This window comes from Strigops habroptila, chromosome 3 (genome assembly GCF_004027225.2).
Source record: "Strigops habroptila isolate Jane chromosome 3, bStrHab1.2.pri, whole genome shotgun sequence".
NCBI lineage: Eukaryota > Metazoa > Chordata > Aves > Psittaciformes > Psittacidae > Strigops > Strigops habroptila.
In genome coordinates this window covers 16,283,595-16,302,824 of record NC_044279.2, presented here as the reverse complement: position 1 = coordinate 16,302,824, position 19,230 = coordinate 16,283,595, and the positions used below count along the sequence as shown (strand labels likewise).

The following is a 19,230-nucleotide window of genomic DNA, read 5'->3' as shown; positions in this document are numbered from 1 at the left end:
GGGTATGAACATGAGGCATTTTCCACCCATAACTTTGGGGGGCAGAGAGGCCTGAACCAGCACACTAACAATGCAGAGGAGAGGTTTTTTTGTATTAAAAATAACTAGGAAACAGATTCTTTTTAACCTTTAACCACTCCAAACAGTCAATAAATCATTAGCTACTGATTAACAAAAACAGAAGGGTAACTTATTGTCCGGTAAGCAGACTCTTGGAAGCACTGAAAGGCTGGCACTGACTTCAGGATGGCTTTTCTTTTTACACAGTTGCACTTATTAAAAAGACAAGCCAAGCTCTGCATATTAAGCTATGCCACACAAAGCATCTTGCTGAAAGACCAACTTCCTAAAAATAGATATATTTTTTAATGTGTACAGCGAGCTGAGCAAATGCAGTATTTACGATATACAACATTATATCTGTCCCCCAAGAAAACAGGTCTCCTCATGCCGAGAATAATGAGGTGGGTTGTGTCTCATCTGCAAGGGTTCCCGGTTTGTGTTCTCAAAGTCTTGGCCATGCTTACAGTCTGCTGCTGAATCGTCTTCTCAGCTCCTTCAAAAGGCTCAATGGCGTGGCTAAAGCAGGCGGAAGTCCTCATAGCCAAGGTTTGGGATAGAGGGCACAGCTTTCAGTTTGAGTTTGGGGAATATCCGTGATGTTGGAACACTCCCATGGCCAGCCAACACCTCTCTCCCTCTTTCCATCTGTGGGAAAAGTCAAGTGGCAATTGTTTATCTACGAATGGAACTTGGAAAAGGGTGTTTCTGGTAGAGGAGGTGTTTGTGGGACCTTTGGAAAAGCACTGTTATCTTGCAGATTAACTAATAAAAGGGTGAGATCTAGGAATCTGAGTGTCACCACTGCTGCTGATTGACTAAACAAACATTTGCACTTTGTAGTATTTCTATTACATGTACAGTATCTAGTCTGGTTTAATTCAAAATAAGGCTACAAAGATTGGACTATTTGCTTAAACCTTTCCAACAATTCTGCATCATGACTTTTGAAAACAATAGTATTTTTTATGTAAAAATGTAACGGTTAAGTATTTAAGACAGGGCTTCCATTGTCCGTTAATCTGCTTGCCTTTTCCATTCACTCTGCATCGTTAGACCATCTGTGTCTTTAATAAGTAACTGTGTGGGCTCTCGCAGTTTAAATATTGACTTTAAAATAATAGAGGATCCAAATGAAACAGATACAGAGGAATATCCATGTCTGATGTTTTAAGTGGAATGGGAGTAGATTTGTACAGTAGATTTGCAAACTACAAACAGATGTATTTTGATGACCTTCTCTCCTCTGTCTGGTCTCCATTTATAAAACACAAGTTCACAGATTAAGCTTCTCAGGGTTTTACAGGCACCTGGGAGAATCTACATGTGTTTCTGTTGAAGCTGTGGGGAGAAGTCCAAACACTTCATTGCTCGTACTTGAGTTTCACAAAAATCAGATTTGGCATCGCTAGTAGAATACCTTCGTGGTGCCGTTCTCTCACTGCAACCTGAGAAAGTCACTGCAGGTGGCCAAAGGGAGTTGCATGCATCTCTGCAGCTTGAGAAGGTCACTCCTCCAGGACACCACTGAGGACAGTAGATGAGTCTCGCTGTTGACTCCGCTATGGTCAGACAGAAACTGTCATTCCTGCAATCTGCCTGAGACTCTGTCTGGGCAAAGGAGAATGTCATGGGTTAGACACGAGGTTTGAGATTGTCCACCCATAGATCAGAACCACTCATTTCCTTCATGAAAGCACAGTGAGGCAAAGTCAAGTTTCATGACACTATGTACAATATTAGGTACTAATTGCCATTATTTGAGGAACATAAATGTGGCTCATCTTGTTTTACAGATAGAAAGAAAGGTAGGTGGCTTCTGCTCTCACATGTGGATCCTGAGTCAGGGCTGCTGCTTCTCCAGGTGACTCTGTAATTATAACAAGAAAACACAAGGGTCGGTACAACAAACACAACACGCTTTATATGGGGTGCACAGAATGTTTGAAGATCACTGTGTAATGGTGATAATAGACTGCAACATTCAGGACTGCTTTCTTTTTTCCTTATTTATTTTTTGAGTCCAGGATGAATCCCGTTTTCTAAGTAGGTTTAAAGGAGACCCAAGTTCTTTCTCTGGCACTGCTTGGTACCCGTTCTTGCTACTTACTTTTACAGCACACGGTCTTTGAAGTTTGAATCTCAACCACTTCCTGGCCAAGAACTAAGTAAAAAGGAGCCTTTAGAGTTAGGCAGCACAAGGTAAATTTTCAGCCCCATGAGCAGGAACTCAGTTACATGACTTGTATTACCATTAATGGGGGTCATGCTGGTAAATTCCTGTACACCACATTGCACATTTACTCATGGGTGCAGAATTGGCACAGCTAATGAAACTTGCCTTTCGGGTAGCATGGGGTTTCAGGAGATGAGTCTGACAGGCAGAAAGGACTCCTGAGTACCCAGATGGAAGTCTGGCTTTTAACTCCTTGAACATATTTCCAGAAAATAATAGTGTGAATTAATACTGGTTAGTGTTAGCTGTTCCTACTGTTAGGGATCAGTCTTGCTCCAGTAGGATTCTATCGAGGCAAAGATCATGCCTGAAATGTGAACACAGTGCTACCATTTAGTGTTGGCAATTCACTTTCTTGCGTATTTCACAAACAAATTAAGTTCTTTTTTACAATTTTCACCCCTGCTACTTTCCCAAAGATGATCCCTCCTATGGCTGAGCATCACCTGGTGATTTCCAGCTTACTTTACTCATGGGCATCTTATACTCATTTGTTCTGCACTGTGACCATTGCTGTAATAGTGTCTTCTCTTTTTCCAAAAGCCTTCCCCAGCCTTTACTTTGCTAGGCTAAACAAGCCAAGTCCGTTTTGCCTGTTTGATAAGGTAAGCTTTCCCTGCTCTGGCTGCAGTTCTGTGCATATGCTCTAGATGAAAGTTATTTTTAATAAATGAACTCAGAATTGCCATCCTGTTCAGTGTCATAAAATCTCCCTCATACCCATCTTCGTAACCCACTGTTGTATTGCCTTTTTTACCTTTAATCACACCGTGGTCATAATCGTTTTGTAGTCAATTAATAGCTATTTTTTTCTTATTTTTCATCATTTATAGCTGATGGTCTCTGAACCTGCAATAGGAATTCTTGTAATTAGACCCCAAGATTCCTGCTGTGTGATTAATTCTCTTTCTAGCACTCAACTATTCAAATGCCTGATGCTCTAAATATCCTTTGCATCACCAGCAAGCTATATTTAGTATTAATGAAAAAAAAAATGAATAAAATCAGTTTCATGATGCAGCTCTGAAGGAATTCCTAACTTGGACTCCCTCTGTTCCAGTCTTTTATTTATTTCACATTGTTTCAGTTAATAAAGTGTTCCCTATGCTAGGTGCTGAGAAGATGAGTAGTGTAGTACTTGCCATATATAAGAGAAAAAGGAGTCCATGTCCCATTATATCAGCCAGAAAATCTGTATTTCCTCTCCCAGCAACATACTTTTACATTTTGGGAAAAGCCTATTCTGCCAAATGAGCCTTTTGACATGGACAGAAAATCATGGCGTATTTGAACTAAGAATGAACTGCCAGTATATCTTTTTTCATTCACTGGAATCTTCCATTTCTTCTTCATCAGCTTTTTGTTCTGTGTGGTCATCAGAGCCAAAAGGATGCCAGAGATCTGCACTGCAATGAACAGTCAACATCTAGAGAAACACTTTGCAGTTTCTATGTTACATAAAAATACCAAAAAAATCAGTGTGCCACTGCAGCTAGTTGACTGTGAAGGAGCAGCTGCAAACTGCTGACTCTCATCAGGTTGCAATCTTGATTAACATTGGGCAGATCCCCCCTGCTGCGAGAATAAATACCCTGCCTTTGTCAAGGCGCCCATGTAAGAAACAATAGGTTATGTCAGTGAAGCACAAAACCACAAATGTTAATCGAATCACTCCTCCAAATGAATAGAAGTAGCACCCAGAATGTAAACATTTTAATTTTGGAAGGGAAAGTCTGCCAGTGGCTTCGTTAATTTTCTATGTATTTTTTCATTCGCTTTGAAAAGCTGCTCACTAACATTGCCATCATCGCACACAATAACATTTTCAGCACTGCAAATGTGTATGCTTCCTGTCGTTCCAAGCTAGGCAGTGGCAAAGTCCTGGGAGTATCGGAAAAAATAAAATCTGCCTTAATATCACTCGGGAGAGGTCAAAACCTTATACTGTATAACTGCCAAAGTATGTGATCGCATTAGTTCTTGGTAGAGGAAATGGAAAATACTTTCCAACTGGAACTGACACCAGGAAACATCTTTTAAAAATGTTTTATACATTGGGATAATTACCCTTAGAAATAAATTTGTATCTCTTTACACATGATCAAAATGGCTTTACATATTTTAACAAATTTATGTGTGTGCAACCGAAACAGAAACAGAAACAATGGGCACTTATCCCTCTACTGCTTCTGCATTTGCTCTACAAAGAAGGGATTTCAGTACACAGTCGAGCAATTTATGTTTTAAAGTGTGCATACAGCAAACTACAGTGTGATGTCCAGCCATCCTCTGTTTTCATATGGTTATAACTACTGTTGATCAACACATTGTAAAAATACCTCTTGGCTTTCAGTTGTGCCACGTGTCTGGTCAGATCCTGGTGACTCCACTCCTCTGGGGTTTCACTTTGCCCATAGAGGAATGACAGCACTCAGGCTTGTTCAGTTCGTTGCTTCTCCTGTACCCCTGAAGTCTGCAGGGATCCTGCACCAGTGGTAGATTAGGGTTGTGTAGCTCTAGATTAGGGTTGTGTAGCTCTAGAATACTAAACATGGAAAGCAGTTTTCTTACAGAATTTGCTAGTTCTTCGCTAAGGCTGCTATGCTGGTCTTTATACATGCACTCCATCCTGTAGCTGAAACAAGAGGTCTTCATCTAAGCCTCATCACAATTATCAGACAACCTTTCACTATAGCTTTATAAGAACCTGCACTTAGTTTCTGGTGGCCCTGACAGAGTATCCCCATCAGAGAAAATTTGACTTAAGCCTTTAGCCTCACTTGTGATATTACATCATTTGATGGTTTTCTGTGCTTGGGCAGAAACAATGTTAAAAATCAGGTGACTTCATTCACTTGAGGTGAAGAGTAGCAAAATGAGCAGAATTTGTTAGTTTGCTGTGCGGAAGTAAGAAAATGCCTCTTTGAAGTGATTTGAGCCCAGGTAGTTCAGCGGTGGGAAAGACCAAAGCTATTTCTGGCCATGCTGTATATCCCACTGGGCACATGTAAACTCCCTCTGAAGCCATCCATTGGGTTTTTTTCTTGGCTAGATGTCATAGGTCAAGTTAACTTCTGCTATTTTGCTTACATATCCTGTTTTAGTCCCCATTGGCGGATAGGACGAAGTATGCTGTTGAGCTGGCTGAACCAGCATCTAAATGCCGTGTGTATGTAGCACCGTATGATATATGACATTTATTTCTTGAAGCCCAACATTGGGCGATTAGGAATTCCCCATGGGCCGTCTGGAGAGAAGGTGGCGGTGGTGACTGTGGACGACTGTGACACAGCAGTGGCTGTGCGCTTTGGGAGCCTCATTGGAAATTACACCTGCGCAGCCCAGGGGACTCAGACCGGCTCCAAGAAGTAAGGATTCTCTCTGTTGCCTGTTCCACTCATTCTCTTCTTCCAGGGGAGAGTCAGCAGTGTGTGATTAACCACTAAGCAAATACAGTTGGAAAAGCAGATATGATTTAACAAGAAAAAGTAACAAGGTTTAGTTTGGCAATGGAATTTGTTGGAGGCTACTGCAATTGGCAATACACTGGATGGAATGCAGAGAGTTTTGTGTAGATACAGATATGCACCCAAATTACTTGTAAAATGTAAAAAAACCCCATAACCACAAAAAATGGAGTTCAGTGTGGCCTGCCCCCAAAAAGCATCTACTCAGTATGAAAATGTAGAGAGAAGGGCAAATAAAATATTAGACTTTATTAATGAAGGGTACAGCTGAAGAGCTTATTACTTCTGTCATTTACATATTTAAGTCCTCTCTTAAAAGGAGATAAAAATAAATGAGACACAGAGAAGGCCATTGAAAATCATTAGGTATGAAAAAAGATTTCCTGTGAGGAAAGACCAAAAAGATTATTACTTTTGAGTTTAAAGAGGAGATGGACAGCAACCAATGTAGTGGGAATACAAAGTAATGAGTGATAGCAGAAAGACCATTAAGGTACACGTGCTGCTCTAAAATCCCAAGAGGAGGGGGCACCATAAAAGTTAGGGCTAATTCAAACTGTCCAGATCATACACTTTTCACACAGTGTAGAGTCATTCAGCGGAACCTGTATCCACTAAATGCTACTAAGACTGAAATCTTCAGAGGATTTTAAAAGGGTTGTCATTGTATAATAATTAAGTCATTATATCAAAATCTACGGCATCTCAACCCTTGTGCTGAGTAACGTGACTGGAGTCAGAAGGAAGTGTCCTGCGGCTGCACATTTTTCCGTAGTTTTAATTTTCTCCTTCATACTGGCCACTGCTGGGGAGAGGTCATAGGATTCTGTGTGTGATGACAGCCCCTAAGTTCAAAGTTTGTGGTGTTTCTGGAAGGTCCTTTGATTACAAGCTCTGAAAGTGCTGATGTAGCAGAGGGAAGTTCATGGCAACATGGGCAGACTAAACAGCTCAAATGTGCTTATGGAAGCAGTAAGATAAAGAACAAAACAAAACAAACTCTGTGCAAGAAATTATGAACATTTCTTTGTTTTTTCAGATCTTTGGACCTCACTGGCCCTCTCCTCCTTGGCGGTGTTCCAAATCTGCCTGAAGATTTCCCAGTGCACAACAGACAGTTTATCGGCTGCATGAGGAACCTCTCTATCGACAGCAAGCCGATTGACATGGCTAGTTTCATCGCCAATAATGGCACTCTGCCAGGTATGAATGACTGCTGCCTCAAAAGCCAACACAAGGAAGCTCTCTGTGGTAGCTGTGTGTCTAACAGGGCTTAGGATGTCAAAGGGGCAGCACTGAGACAAACCCCAGAAGGGGGCCAGAGGGGTGTGAAATGGCCCCATCCCGCTGTTAGCACCACTGAGTGCAGAGCATTTGCCCCAGGCCACGTGGAAGGAGCTCAAGGTGCTGCTGGGCGTTGTGCTGCCACCACGTCAGCTCCATCCAGACCTGGTTTGTTTGAGCAAGGTGCAGTCTGTGCTCATGCCAGGGACACACACAATAGCCCGTGGCACAGCACACACTTAGAGGATTAAGCAGCAGAAGAGGACCAGGCTTGTTTAGACTTTCTCCATTGTTAAAGAGTTTTACCCAGGAATTTACTTCTAAATGAACTCCTCATTTTGTTTTGTTTTTTTTTTTAACTACCATTTAAATGTCACTTTGCTCTGAAAGCCAGTGGGATTAGTTCATGAAAAATAGTTTTTAAAGACTATTTCATAAATTATTCATAAGATGTTCTATACATCAAGTTCTACAATCCTCCAAATCTGAAACCTGCTTCATGAAGCAGCCTGTTGGAAGTTTTGATTTGGTTTCCAGTCCTTGGATCCCTGATTAGTGGGATCCCAGGATCAGTTCTGGTGTACAACATGTTCTCATCATCATAAAACTGGCTCTTACATGCAAGAACGGCAAGTTCCTTCCATCTGCTGAAGGTCTGTGAAAGAGCTAAATTGCAGTTCTTAGGTATGTTGCATTGATCATGGATTAGGAAGGGAGTCATAGCATACGCTTCAAATTGTTATTTTGTCTTAGAGACCTTTTTTAACAGTCTCTAATATTAGTTAAACATGAGTTTTTATCTTACAAAAATATTCATCAGAAGGCCATGAAGTGTTTTCATGTTTTCTTTAGGATGGATATTTTTGTTCATTTGGAAACGTGTTTCTGTATAGTTTAAAATAATGATGTATAGTAGTATAATTCCACTGCCCATTGCCTTTTCTGGTTAGTGTCTCAGTGAGATGACAGTAAGTTGTGAACAGTGGTGCTGAGTCACAGCACCAGTTGATCTGCATGTCTCCAGCACTGGGTGCCAGGGGAAGAGTATAAAAACAGGATAAGCATGCAGTGATATTTCCCCCAAATTTTCTCTTAGTCCCCAGAGATTCACAGCTCAGTGACTGTATTTAATAGCCTCTGATAGATTTGTCTGTATGAATTTGACACTTGCTCAGCTCATGTAAACTTTTGCCATTCACATTTTGTTTCACTGACTTTGAGGATATTAAAAAAACCCAAACCAAACCTATAACAGTCATGTCTTCTCTTTACATAAAAGCTCAGATAGATACAATCGTTCAAAGCCTTTTTCTTGTTAAAAACCGTGCAAAGTAACTGTTTTTCTGAATTTTAGGCTGTGCAGCACAGAGGAACTATTGTGAAACCAACTGGTGCCAGAATGGAGGCACGTGCATCAACAAGTGGAACACATACATCTGCGAGTGCCCCGTGCGCTACGGAGGGAAAAACTGCGAGCAAGGTGGGATGCAAAGACCTCTTCGTGTGTAGTCACTTGTGAACATTTCATTACCCATCATTAACATATCATAGCACGTATGTTAAACTGTGATGCTTAAGGGATAGGAAACTAGGAAACAGAAAATTGCCATTAAGACTAAAAGTCACCCATTATCTATTTGAAATTACTTTAGAGATCACCTATACAGTAAATATGATAGCTGTCATGAGTAACAGCAGCTTTCATTGATTTACTTACATAAGCAAAGTAGTTCCCCAGAACTTGGCAGTATTTAGTAATTAGTTTATAGTAAAAATGCCTGATCCTAAGCCTCTTTAAATCAGTGGAAAGAATCCCGCTGACTTTATTGGGCTTTGACTCAAACCAGGGATGAATGTGCAGTTTTAATCACCACTTTCTTGGCAAGAAGGCACTCTGCTGAGTATGAGCACTTTCAGTTTTATAGGGTTTTTCTTTGACTGAACACAATATGTGTATATGTGTAAAACCTCATTAATAAAGGATGAGGAAGGAGCAGCAGGTGTGTTTTATAGAGCGTGAAGAACTTGCAGTTTATTTCTTCCCAAGGAAGCAAGGAGTGGTCTGCATGAGGGGTCCCATGGGATCAGTGAGCAGCAGGCTGCCCGCTGTAAGGTGGCATCTCCATGTCTAGTGGAGGGTTGCTCATTTGGAGCTTCCTGGAGGCGTCCAGGAAAGAAAACCTGCTTAAACAGGTGGCTTTCCTAGAAACAGAAGGCCACATTCTGGTCTCTGATGCAGATGTGGTAGGTCTTCATTTTCATTTCCCCCTCTGATAGCCCAGAAGAGTTTGCAGTGTGATCAAGGATTTTGTTCTTCTGATGTATCTACCCCAAACCAGACATTCTTGTTTACTCTTAGCAGGGTGTGGATTGTGGAATAGCAGGTCTCCAAGGTGAGGTGCACACACCACAGTGATTTGCAAACCACTTCAGCACGGTATGCCTCAGCCTGGGCCAGATCTAGGTGGTGGCAACTGCTCTTCCCTTTCCTGAGAAGCAGCGGCTTAGGAGGAGAAGACACATAGTTAAGTTTCTGGCTCGGAAATTAAGTTTTGCAGGGGAAAGGAATCAGAATAATTAGGGTTGGAAGGGACCTTAAACATCATCTAGTTCCAACCCTCCTGCCAGAGGCAGGGACACCTGGTCTGCACTAGTGAGGATGGGGTGTTTTACCTTCACCACTCTCCTAGGACCCACTAAACTCACCTTCTGGCAGCTCCTGTCTCCCTCGTATTTAGAAAGGAGGAAAAATTAGTTTCACCTTTGTAGTTTAATTCTTTTAAAAGCTGAATTACTGCAGTGCTGTGAAGATCTAGCAGTTGTGCCCAACATGCTCTCAGGTGGCTAATGCACTGCTCTGCCTTAGGCTGAACACCACTAAAACATAAGCTGTTACATGTCCTACACCCAAACCGCAGGTGACACCCCAGTGTTGGCAGTGTGTTTCCCCAGGCCCTCTTGTCTCCACAATGAATAGCCCTCACGTCTTTCTGATGGCCTTTTAAATGTAAGGGTTTCTTAAAAGTATATGTAAATACACAGGCAGCACTTCAAAGTGACAAACCCTGAGAAAACAATTGGTTTGCATCACTGCATCACTGATGGCAGGGAGATGCTGTGCTTGGAAGCACGTGTGCTCACCTCTATGGTGACAGGGGTGGTCAGGTCCCACCTGGGTACATTGGATGTGCCCACCAGCCCCTCCAAGCAGACCCCTGGTCCCAGGCATGGGAAAGGGCCAGGGGGAGGAGCGAGGTCAAAGGGGGCTGACGGATGGGGATTTCTGGTTTATTTGCAGGAAGGTGCACCCTGGCCCCAGGGAAGGGAGAGGAGTTAGGAGGAGGTGTGGGAAGGGAACGGTATTTGCAAGCACAGAAAGTCAACACGGGTGAGAAAAGGAAGAAGGTGGCTAATTGCCATGCCAGTCCAGTTCTCCCAGGAGCTGAGCAGAAACACTTGCAAACAGCATTCCCAACCTTCAGCAGGTGGGAAACCCGCAAGGTTTGCATCCTGGCTCTGCTCTCCACAGGCAGGAGGACTTAAAAATCCCAGCAGTGGTCTAGAAAACCACTAGCAAAGATGTTGGCAATTGAGGTTATTTTGCAGGTTGGCAGGGTAGCAGAGGGAGGAGAGGACTGACTTTTGCGTGTGTGTAGCCAGAAGAGGAAATGATTCTGCTCCACACTGATGTCCTGGTTACTTTTACACTGATGTGCAGCGCAGGCTTATGAATCATGGCGTGGACCAGATAGCCAGAGCTCAAGCACTGGATTCAAGTTTTAAGCAAGCTAGGAATAGCTGTCTGCTGGGAAAGCATTTTAAATTGCTGTCTGAGTTTCAAGAGCAGGCTGAGCTTCAGTTGTTCCACCATCTGCCCATGCTGGCATTCCTGGAGGACTGAGTGTGATTGCAAGGGGGAAATCACAGCCTGGAGGAGGAGAGAGAAGGGTTGTCCTTCAGGGGTGCCTGCACTTACGCCAGTGTGGTGTGGTTGGGTAACAACATCTTAAAGAAGGGCCAGTCAATTTACACGTCTGGCTTGGCAGTGGTAGTCCACCAGTCACTGACACCTTATTTCTCACAAATAGCCCTGCACTACCCTCACTACAACCTTTCCCTTTATACAGACCAGCAAGGTAGATAAATCAAATTTGAGGTTTGGGCTTTTTCCCACCAAAAAATGCAACTTCACATCAACCCGACTCCATCTTCTGGTATGATGTCTCTACCTTTTTCTAAGGACTTGCCGTCTTACAGTAACACTTGTGCATTTGCACATACATGGTCTTTTCTACTACAAGAAAATCCAGAAGAGTCAGCAGATGTGGTAATGTGGAGCAGAAGGTGAAGGAGACTGTTAAGCCCTGTCATCTCACTGAGCATCCGCATAGGCTCAGCACATGTTGAGATGCAAGGCTGGGTGCTAATCTGTGGTGGTTGAACCCAGTTGCTAAAGCCTGCTCCCGCTTGCAAAAACCTTCACAAACCTCATCAGCATGCCTGTGACTGAGGACATCAAGCAAGAGCTGACAGTAGATCTTGCTACAAGGTGCCACACATGGTAGAGGTGTCATATGAGATGCTGCAAATAGCACAGAGTTCCTACAGCTTAATTTGTGCTTCTGATCAGTGGCATCAACTAATCGTTGGTACTGTAGCTCCTGTTATCTGAGGTAGCTACTTTAGAAGTCCAAAGGGTGGGTGTTCCCCTGTTTTCCATTGGCAAAGTGCTTTCTTTTGAAGGTTGTCATCAGTGTCTACCTGTAGGAGCTGTGTTCGTGCAAGGTTAGAGAAGAGGGCAGGCGACTCTTCAGCTGCCACCTTGAGATATTTAAGGCAGATGATATAGGCAATTTCACACAAACTTTATCCCTGTGAACAGGCTGTGTAGCTGAGACAGCTAAATAATCTGACCTTAGAGTATTTATAATTAATTAATATTTCCTGTTGCCTCCCAGCCTTTTCCTCTGTGTTTAATCTGTTAATTAGAAGCAGGTAATCAAGGATATGTTGAAAACATCTGCAGCAACTGTTGCCCTCATACTTCCTGCTCTGTCCACCCACTCATCAGCAGAACTGTATCAGTAGAGATCCTGAGCTTACCTTTCTAGGAACATTCCTCACCTGTGTAATGCCACAGCAGCGTGGGGGTGCTGCCTTTTGAGTGCAGGCACCTAGGCAAGGTGCCTGCCCCACGACAAGGGTCGGTTGTTAATTTACAGTATTATCAGTTGCTTCATAGTGACTCTCCTAGACTGGCTCTTACTCCATAGTGGATTAAAAATAGCTCAGTGGACGAAGGACTAGCTACCTTGTGCCATCACCACCACATAGTGCCATTTCTCCTCCTGATCTTTGTCCTGATGGATATAAACTGTTTCTCTCTTGTCTCTTTGTTTACAGCGATGCCTTCTCCTCAGCGTTTCAGTGGCGAAAGCATTATCATTTGGAGTGACCTTGACATTACCATCTCAGTGCCATGGTATATTGGGCTGATGTTCAGAACCCGGAAAGTCAATGGCATGTTAATGCAAGCCAATGCTGGGGCTGCATCCAAGATCAACATTCAGGTAACAATGTAGCTGCCTTTGGCTGGAAAAGAATTAAGAAATTTTCCCCCATCAGTGGATACAGCCACATGAACTACCTAGCTTAGCCCACCCAGCTAAATGCACATCAGTAAATACAGATGATTTCTTCAGCCTTTTACAAAGATCAAAAGATCATTGTAAAATCCAGATGCGTTGTTTTAAGATTATTCTTTTAAACAGAGGTAGTAGTGTGCATTAATGTAAATGCAAACATCTGTCTCTTGATTGTTTTGGGGGTTTCTTTGGCAGTAGGGTTAGAGTCTGAATGCCCAACAAGTGTTCCCTTCTCTACTGTTTGGGCTTTTTTCTCTTTTGGGTTGTCTTAGGTTGGTTGTGTTTTGGGTTGTCTTGCCCTCTGCCCTCTTCCACATCAAATACAAATACGTAGCAAAAAATGGGCATTTTTTTTTTTATTCAACAGATACTGAACAGCTACGTGCAGTTTGAAGTGTACAGTGGCCTGAGCCAGGTAGCTAGTTTGAAGATGAGCCAGTCACGAGTCAGTGATGGGGAATGGCATCATTTATTAATAGAGCTGAAAAGTGCTAAAGATGGTAAAGATATCAAGTACCTTGCTGTCATGTCCTTGGACTACGGGATGTACCAGGTAAGGCAGCATCATAACTTTGCCACTAAGCACTACAGAAGTGTTTTTAGAAGAAAGTAGGATAAAGGATTGTGGGCAAATACTTATGCTATGAGCCATGTTCTGCAGTGATTTGTGCCTAATAAAATTACATTAGCCTACTAAGTCTAATGATATCTTATGAACAAGTCTGTAAAAAGCCACTTTCAGATGTCTAGCTCCTCACTCCTTTGATACTTTTTCTTGAATATACTGTCAACTACTGCTTTACTCCATCACTACAGAAAGTAGGTTGTCTGTGTCACAGAGGATGATAGTGCTTCTTCTTATTGACTGTCCTTTTCCTTAACAGAGCACTGTGCAGATTGGAAATCAACTACCTGGACTTAAAATGAAAAGCATCATTGTGGGAGGTGTCTCTGGAGACCAAGTCTCTGTTCAGCAGGGATTTTATGGCTGTATGCAGGTATGGAATGAAAATTGTAGCAGCAAACTTTGAACATTTAAGAAAATAGCTGTGTGAAAATGGGGGATTTTCTTTTTCATTCACGAACATTTCTGTTTCCTCCATCAAAATATGTAAGAATCAAAATACTAAAGTCCACCCACTGTCACAGGTACAAATCTGGTCTCCAGGGGAACAGCATTTGAAAAAAAATCTAGGTTTGGCTCAGCGGGTGATGTTTCTTTAAAATGTACCTTCGTGGATTAATGGAAGTAGTGAAACACACAGTACTGTATTCTGAATGAAGAGTAATTTTAAAACTATTGTCTTTTGCCACCAGGGTGTAAGAATGGGAGAGACATCTACAAATATAGCTACACTCAACATGAAACAGGCTATCAAGATCAACGTGAAGGAGGGTTGTGAAGTGGATAACCCCTGTGATTCCAATCCATGTCCCCAGCACAGCTACTGCAGTGACGACTGGGACAGCTACTCCTGCGTCTGTGACCCAGGTAACCCAGTGACCATCCCAGGCACTCAGCCAGGAGCTGGATCACATCTCCATGCACTCATCGGAAGAAGAGCAGTAGCAGCAGCAGCATGCTTGCAAAGTGCTCATCTTCTGATTCTTCCTCTTCCAATCGGTATTATCTTTCTCAGTCTTACAGTAGCACCCTTGAAACTGCAGTCGTGGACTAAGGATCATTTATTCTAGGCAACATATCAACCAAACAGAAAGACGGTCTCTGATCCAAAGGGCTCTTTCCATGTACCTCCCATTTGCTTTCTATGTGTTCCCTTTTTCTTTCTTTTTCTTTCCCAGCCTTTTCTGCAGTTGAATTTCAGTCTCACACCCTGCACCCTAATCAAGATACTTTGAATGTTTTCTCTGTTTCGGTGTGTGTAGTCAGCACATGCTGTCAGCACCCAGCACAGTCACCTCCCATACACGCAGGGAGAGAATACAAAACTATTTGTAACGCATGCCCTGAATATAAAGCTGGGAACCAAAGGCACAAGGGTGCCTCAAGCATGTTAACAGACTGTGGAAAAGAACAGCCCACTATCTTTTTTCCTGAGAGGGAAAATAGTACGTTCCTTCTGACAGTATCTCAGGGGGAATCTGCTGATTATTGGAGATGTGTTATTAGTGTATAAGTTTAAAATAGATGGTCTTTTGGAGACATGCAAATCATAAATTACAATGGTTGCTGTAATTTTATGACCTTGTCTCCCCAGGGTACTTTGGAAGAGACTGTGTTGATGTATGTAACTTGAACCCATGTGAGCATGTCTCCACGTGTGTGCACAAACCCAGCTCATCCCATGGCTACACCTGTGAATGTGGACAAAGCTACTATGGACAGTATTGCGAGAGCAAGTAAGAATTATTTTTGTTCTTGGTTTCTTCATCCTTCCAGGTATGTCTTCTCCTGCGGCAGCAGTCCTCCTGCTTCCTTTTCTGCTTCAGTTAGCTTTCTTGTTACAATTTGAATATTCATAGTGGATGGTATTTGCAGGCTTTCTGCCCTTTAGCACTTCTGAGCTCTCTTCCCAGACCAGGCAAACTTCCATATATTTAGGGCCCGAATTTCTTCATCAGCAGCTCAAGGGCTCAATCAGTTGTATGGTGTTAGACAGCGCCGCATCTGACTTGTACCTGGTGGTGGACTTGGTCTGAATTTGCTCTGTGTCCCTCCTTCAGCTCCCCCAGCACACACACACAGAGTGATGCACCCAGGTAGGTGGCCTGTGGCCAGATAAAATAGCTTTGCAGTTTGGGTCCAGTCCCTGGGCTGGCAAAAAGCCATCTCTTCTGGACAGTCTGGGAGGACTATGTCCCGTTGCTGTGTGGGAGAAACGTGGAGGTTCCCTCATCACCAGCTTCTTGGTCTCAGGTAAGAATTCAGCAACCAGGCTTATCCCAGAGGCGGTACTTTGATTTACTGTAATATGGGCCATTCATGATGTGCAAATGAAGTGCATTTGTCTGCCCATTTAGGAATAGCTCATGTGATGTTTCCTTCCCTTTGAAAACCACAAGCTTCTTCCTCTGCCTTTTGTTGTGTGGGCTGGCAAATGTTGGCCATGGTGTTGCCCGATTCATCTTTCATTCCTCTGTATTAGCAACGTAGAGACGTTGTCCCTTGTCATCTGCTAACATCATGTCAAGTGCAGCATTGTGGTTTTTCATATTATAAAGCATAGAAGTACAAACCTAGCAATTACTGTAAACAAAATTCAGCTGTGGTCTTTGAAACAGATGGCAAACAGCTTTTCTTTCCTAAAATGAGCAGCAGGGAGGGGATTCCTTACATTCACCAGTGCATTACACTGATCACAGACTCAACATCAGCAGTATGACTTTCAGGCTATTGCTTGACGAAGACTTCCAGCTAGCAGAGAGCCTGGTCACTGCCCCAGCCCCTTCCCAGAGCTCTCCTTGCCAGCACTAGTGTTGGGGCATCTGTAGGACAAACCTGCTCAGCAGCTCACCCAGAAGAAACAGAACCAGCAAAAACGAGGGTTATCCTTCACAGAAGTGGCTTTTGGGTTGCCACACAACCTGTGATGAGCTGTGCTTCTCCAATCATAATCTGAATCACAATCTTTGATTCATAATCTAGATCAAAGCTGCCAGTCGTCCCTCTTCCATGTCTCCAACCACATGTCCTCCTCAGTGGCAGTCCAGGGCTTCTCAGACCTGGCTGAGAAAGCCAGGTTGGCTGAAAGTAGTGACTTTTCTTGATAGGGTAAGCTTGCAGCCAGCTTTGCGCCTGAGCTGGTTTTCCCACAGGCTGGACAAGCACTGCTGCCCACGGCAGAGCTGGGACAGGAACCCATGGGGATGAGGGATGGGATATAAAGTGTTGGGGAGCTGCATCCTGAGGCTGTTTGTGGCAGTAGGTAAAACAGGGCATGGGCTCAGCACTGCCTGCAGCTGCCCAAGCTGTTGAAGTGCCAGCGCAAGCCGACACAGGCTGTCCAGCCTCCAGCCTGCCACAGCCAGCATTTTCCCTGATGGAGGACTGGGGCTGGTGGGACTGGGACCACGTCCACTACGCAGCGTGGGCCACATCGCCCTCTCCCAGAGGAAGGAGCACTTTATTTGCTCATACAGATGTATACTCCTTATAAAGAGAAGCTGGTCTTGAAAACATTCAGAAAAGCATTCCCTCTAGGGTTTTGTAGAAGTGATATTGTTTATTTTCTTCTATTACAGTGTATATATATTCATATATCTATTGATTGTTGGCTGCCGTGGTGAGACATATTATACTCTATAAGCTGATTTGGCTCAAAGCTCTTTTTTTCCCCTCTTTTAGGAGGAAGTTTAAAAGCACTTGCTTTCAATTTGATTTTCTTTCATAGGATTGACCTGCCTTGTCCCAGAGGCTGGTGGGGAAATCCCATCTGTGGCCCGTGTAATTGTGAGACTAGTAAAGGGTTTGATTCTGATTGCAATAAGACCAATGGAGAATGCCGCTGCAAGGTAAGCAAAAGAAACCAATATTAGGTCAAAATTTCCTTAGTTTAAGAATACCACTAACAACTACAAGAAGAGAGTATCTGAGACAAAGTACACACAGTTGTGCTTTGTATCATATGTATATGTGCACAGTGTAGTTAATCTTTACCTAAAACATTCTGCTGGCACCGCCCTTCACAAAATCATACTGTGCAGCTCTTATCTTATTTGCGCTTGGAAAGCAAAACTGCAAGGATGAAAGCCTGGCTCTCATCTCTCTGAAGTGCAGCCTGGTTTATCGGGGGAGATCAGACCAGGGCGCAGAGGAGTGCTGGTGGTGTTTTGTGTATCACAAGTGAGTAATAGCCATGAAACAGCTTGGGCCAGCTGGGTGAAGCTCTCCCCTGTGCAGTGGCCAGCAAAAGGCCTAGCAGCTGGAAGAGGTAAATAATATGAGAGGCTAAATCATTTCCTCAGTCAATTTTTAGAGGAATTTGCCGTGGACAGGCAGGGACAGAGGGAGGCAGAGGAGGGGAGGCACTTCCCTCCTCAAGGTTTTACAAAGGACTTCTCACAATAGGTTTTACAACAAACAGGCTTGAATGACGTCAGAGGAGCTGGTCCAGTGCAGACTGGCAGCAGTGAATCTGGCCCCGTTCTCCCTTCCGAAAATGCCAGCAGGACACACAGCAACTGTTGCGTTAAATCGAGTCAGTGGGGTGCCAGCACCATGCTCTTATGTAATCGTGTAACAGCTCAGCTCAAAAGCATTTACAGATGTGATTGCAATACGGGATTGTTAGTTGTTTTCCACCCCATACATGAAACACAAGTGGATGGTGCAAGAAGTTTCCGTACTGGTTTGCTCATGCCATACAAGAGCAGAGTTGCAAAGCACAGAAAACTGCAAATCCTCCAAGAATACGTTTGCTGGGCACAGGCAGCAAGTACATGAGGAGTAACATGGGCCCTTCATCCATCTGCAGATGATGGTCCCAGCCATCACCCCATGCTCAGCTCTGCCTCTCTGCATTGTCTGGGCTAACACGGCACACTTCCCACAGCTGATACATTTGCTGTTAATATTAACAACATTATTATCCCACTTTTGGTAAATCTAGCCCTTTTTATGATGCACATGCTACTAGAGCAGGACTTCAGAAACGCAAGCGATTTGGAATATAAATCAAATATCTTGTGTCTATCGTTTTGGTTCTTCTAGGCAAATTACTACAAGCCCCAAAGCAGTGACACCTGCTACCCCTGCGACTGCTTCCCATCTGGATCCTACACACGTGCTTGTGACATGGAGACGGGACAGTGTCCTTGTAAACCTGGCGTCATCGGGCGGCAGTGCAACCGCTGCGACAACCCTTTTGCTGAAGTTACCATGAAGGGCTGTGAAGGTACCTCCTGTGCAGCCAGCACTGCTGATCAGTGGGGCTGTAGTTAACTGTAGGATCAGAACTCCTAGCAGCAGGCAGGGGAGGGGTACACAGTTGTGGGCACGCAGCTGCATCCTGGGGTGCTTGTGAGCCCGGTGGGGTGTTTCCAGCAGGGACAATGGGAGCTGCAGCAGCCTCAATGTGCACCCCTCTCCTATGTCTGTGCCAATATGACTCATGGGGTCTGGGGAAAAAGAAAAAAGCTCATATTTCTTTAATTTTCATCAAATTGGAATAAAGCAAGCTTATCCCAACTTTACTTGAAACCTGAGTTCATCTGCCAGTGCAGCATTGTATTGCTGTGCTGCAGCTGAAGAGGCGGGTGAGAACCCTCGCACCTTCTGCCCACAGAGGCTGTGCCATGTGCCTGGTGCCCTCTGCCTTGCTTCTCTATATCTCGCCCATCCTGCCATTCCTCTCACCCACCCACCTACCCTCCTCCTGTGATCAGCACAAAGCTGCTGCAGCAGCCATCGCACCACAGTGTGTGGGTGAAAAGAAGGAGAAACGTTTTCCCACAATAAAGGAGCAGGCAGAGATAGACAGAGCCAAAATCCAGAACCCCATAATCATCCTGGGCTCTCTTCTGCCTGTACCTGTCTGCCCATGCTGCTGGATAAGGAGCAGCTGATGGGTTGCAGCTT

The 19,230-nt window shown here is 43.8% G+C and overlaps 1 protein-coding gene across 10 annotated transcripts in view; it reads left to right on the top strand.

Moving 5' to 3' along the window:
- Positions 1 to 19,230, top strand: part of CELSR1 (cadherin EGF LAG seven-pass G-type receptor 1) — a 165,844-nt gene that overhangs the window by 112,027 nt on the left and 34,587 nt on the right. For all 10 annotated transcript variants that reach the window (XM_030480073.2, XM_030480078.1, XM_030480076.1 and 7 more), the window contains exons 6-15: positions 5,507 to 5,664; positions 6,803 to 6,966; positions 8,402 to 8,527; positions 12,451 to 12,617; positions 13,060 to 13,245; positions 13,577 to 13,690; positions 14,010 to 14,184; positions 14,912 to 15,053; positions 17,045 to 17,165; positions 18,364 to 18,547. In XM_030480073.2, coding sequence (XP_030335933.1) covers positions 5,507 to 5,664; positions 6,803 to 6,966; positions 8,402 to 8,527; positions 12,451 to 12,617; positions 13,060 to 13,245; positions 13,577 to 13,690; positions 14,010 to 14,184; positions 14,912 to 15,053; positions 17,045 to 17,165; positions 18,364 to 18,547 — 1,537 coding nt within the window. The remainder of the gene's footprint in view (positions 1 to 5,506; positions 5,665 to 6,802; positions 6,967 to 8,401; positions 8,528 to 12,450; positions 12,618 to 13,059; positions 13,246 to 13,576; positions 13,691 to 14,009; positions 14,185 to 14,911; positions 15,054 to 17,044; positions 17,166 to 18,363; positions 18,548 to 19,230) is intronic.